At 68.7% G+C, this 2,845-nt stretch overlaps 1 protein-coding gene across 1 annotated transcript in view; it reads left to right on the forward strand.

The window, feature by feature from the left end:
- AURANDRAFT_70889 (hypothetical protein) overlaps window positions 1–2,845 on the forward strand; it is a gene marked incomplete at both ends in the record, with an annotated part of 61,863 nt that overhangs the window by 21,786 nt on the left and 37,232 nt on the right. Inside the window, 2 exons of the mRNA XM_009035491.1 lie at window positions 58–1,898; window positions 2,178–2,769. Coding sequence (XP_009033739.1) covers window positions 58–1,898; window positions 2,178–2,769 — 2,433 coding nt within the window. The remainder of the gene's footprint in view (window positions 1–57; window positions 1,899–2,177; window positions 2,770–2,845) is intronic.

Here is a 2,845-nt window from a genome sequence, read left to right on the forward strand (position 1 = left end):
GCGGACGTGCATGGCAAGCATGAGGAGCAGACTTCTGCCCAGAAGCAAAAGCACGAGGCAACCGTCGAGGAGACGGTCGCGCGACACGAGGAGCAGCTCGCGGCCCAGCAGCGCAAGCACGAGGCCGACCTCCAGTCGGCGACGGCGACACTCGAGGTCGACAAGGACCGCGAGCACTCGTCGCGGCTGACCGACGCCATGAGGAGTCGCGACGACGCCCACGCCAAGGAACGCCAGGACCTGGAAGCGAGCCTCGCGGAGCGTCACAAGAACGAGCTCGCGGCCCGGGACGCGGCCCACGCCGAGGCAGTTGCGGGGCTCCAGTCGCAGCACGACAGCAAGGTCGCGTCGATGCAGGAAGGCCACGCGGCCACTCTCGCGTCGGCCACCGAGATGCTCGCTCTGGAGAAGGATCACGATCACAGCAGCGCGCTCGTGTCGGCGCTCCGAGCCCGCGACGACGAGCACGCGAAAGCGATGGAGGGTCGCGAGAAGGAGCTCGCCGAGAAGCACGCCGCAGCGCTCGCCGAGCAAAAGGCGTCGCTGTCCGGCGCCCACGAGAGTAGTCACGCGGAAACCGCCGCGCGACACGAGGACGCGATGGCGACGCTGCAGCGCAAGCACGAGACGGAGCTCCAGTCCGCGACGGCTACCCTCGAGGTCGACAAGGACCGCGAGCGCCTCGAGGCCGTCCGTGAACGTGACGCGGCCCACGCCAAGGAGCTCCAGGACCTCGAAGCGAGCTTCGTCAAGAAAACTAAGAGCGAACTCGAGGCTCGAGATGCCGCGCACACCGAGGCGCTCGCGGAGTTGCAGGTGCAGCACGATACGAAGGTCGGCACCATGCAGGACGGCCACGCGGCTTCGCTGGCATCGGCGACGGAGATGCTCGCGCTCGAGAAGGACCACGATCACAGCTCGGCGCTCGTGTCCGCGCTCCGCGCTCGCGACGACGAGCACGCCACCGCCATGGAGGCCCGCGAGAAGGAGCTCGCCGAGAAACACGCCGCGGCACTGTCCGACTTGCAAGAGAGACACAAGAGCGACCTCAGTTACCTCAAGGAGAATCACGAAGGGGAACTCGCCACGGCCGTCGAGTCGGCGGCGTCGGAGAAGGATCGCCACATGCGGTCCGCGCTCACCGCGCAGAGCCAGGAGCACGACACCGCGCTCGCTCGAGCCATCGCCGAGCGCGAGGCGGAGCTCAAGGCCCTCCACGAGACCGAGCTCGACGCGCGAGCCGAAATTCACGCGTCCGAGCTCGATGAGCAAAGGGCCGCGATGGAGTCCGCGACGAGGACCACCGTCGAAGATATTCACGCGAACCACGAACGCGCGATCGACGCGATCAACCTGGAGCACGCGTCCAAGCTCGAAGCCGCCGCGTCGTCGCTCGCGGCCGCGGCCGAAGAGGCCCGCGCGCACGACGCGGAGACGCACCGGGCCGCGCTGGCGTCCGAGCAGGAGCGGCACCAGGAGATGCTCTCCCAGGCCGCCCACGAGTACGACGCGGCGGTCAAGGCGACGCTGAGCGAGAAGGACGAAGAGCACGCCAGGCTCCTCGCGGACGCGGAGTCGAGCCTCTCCGCTTCGGCCGCGTCCCAGCTGCGGGAGGCGGACGAGAGCCGGCGCCTCATGGCGCTTCGCGCGGCGTCGACGATGGCGGACAGCGTCCTGACTCGAGGCTCGAAGCACGGCGTCCTCCGGAGCTTCCGCGTCTGGGCGCTGTACTCTCGTCTGTCGGGGGCCGCGGCGTCCAAGGACGCCGACCACGACACGGCGCTGCGCTCCGCGGTCACGCAGACGCGCAAGGCGTTGATGCGTGCGGGCGGCATGAACGCCATGGCCAAGGCCGCGAACCACCTCCTCCGCTACCGACGGCATCGCGCCTGGGCCCGGTGGCTCACGCAAGCCCATCTCGAAAGACACCTCTTGTCCGCCGCGACGAGGCACGCGGCGGCGATGGACAAGCAGGTGCTGGAAAAGGATCAGGAACATAGCGACTCGCTCAAAGCGCAGAGCGAAGAGCACTCGGCGGCCTTCAAGGCTCAGACCGACGCTTTCGAAGCGGAGCTCGAATCGCGCGAAGCCGAGATCCTCGCGAAGCACAAGGCCGCCTTGAAGGAGCAAGCGGACCGACAGGCCGCGGAGATCGACGAGGCTCTGGCGGCTCACAGGCAGCAGCAGGACATGCTTCGATCCAAGCACGAGACCGAGCTCGCGTCGGCGACGGAGATGCTCGCGCTCGAGAAGGACCACGACCACAGTTCGGCGCTCGTGTCCGCGCTGCGGTCCCGGGACGACGAACACGCCACGGCGATGGACTCGCGCGAGAAGGAGCTCGCCGAGAGGCACGCGGCGGCGCTCGCCGAACAGAAGTCGTCGCTGTCGAGCGCGCACGAGAGCGCTCACGAAGAAACGGTCGCCCGGCACGAGGACGCCGTGGCGACGCTGCGGCGCAAGCACGAAGCCGACCTCGAATCCGCGACGGGCGCTCTGGGCGTCGATAAGGACCGCGAGCGCCTCGAGGCCGTCCGGGAACGCGAAACGGCCCACGCCAAGGACCTCCAGGACTTGGAAGCGAGCTTCGTCGAGCGGACCAAGAGCGAGCTTCAGGCCCGGGACGCGGCCCACGCCGAGGCCCTCGCGGGACTCCAGTCGCAGCACGACGCCAAGGTCGGCACCATGCAGGACGGTCACGCGGCCGCGCTCGCGTCCGCGACCGAGATGTTGGCTCTGGAAAAGGACCACGACCACAGTGCTGCGCTCGTGTCCGCGCTCCGCGCCCGAGACGACGAGCACGCTGCGATATTGGAGGCTCGCGAGAAGGAGCTCGCCGAGAAAC

Source organism: Aureococcus anophagefferens (genome assembly GCF_000186865.1).
Source record: "Aureococcus anophagefferens unplaced genomic scaffold AURANscaffold_3, whole genome shotgun sequence".
NCBI lineage: Eukaryota > Pelagophyceae > Pelagomonadales > Pelagomonadaceae > Aureococcus > Aureococcus anophagefferens.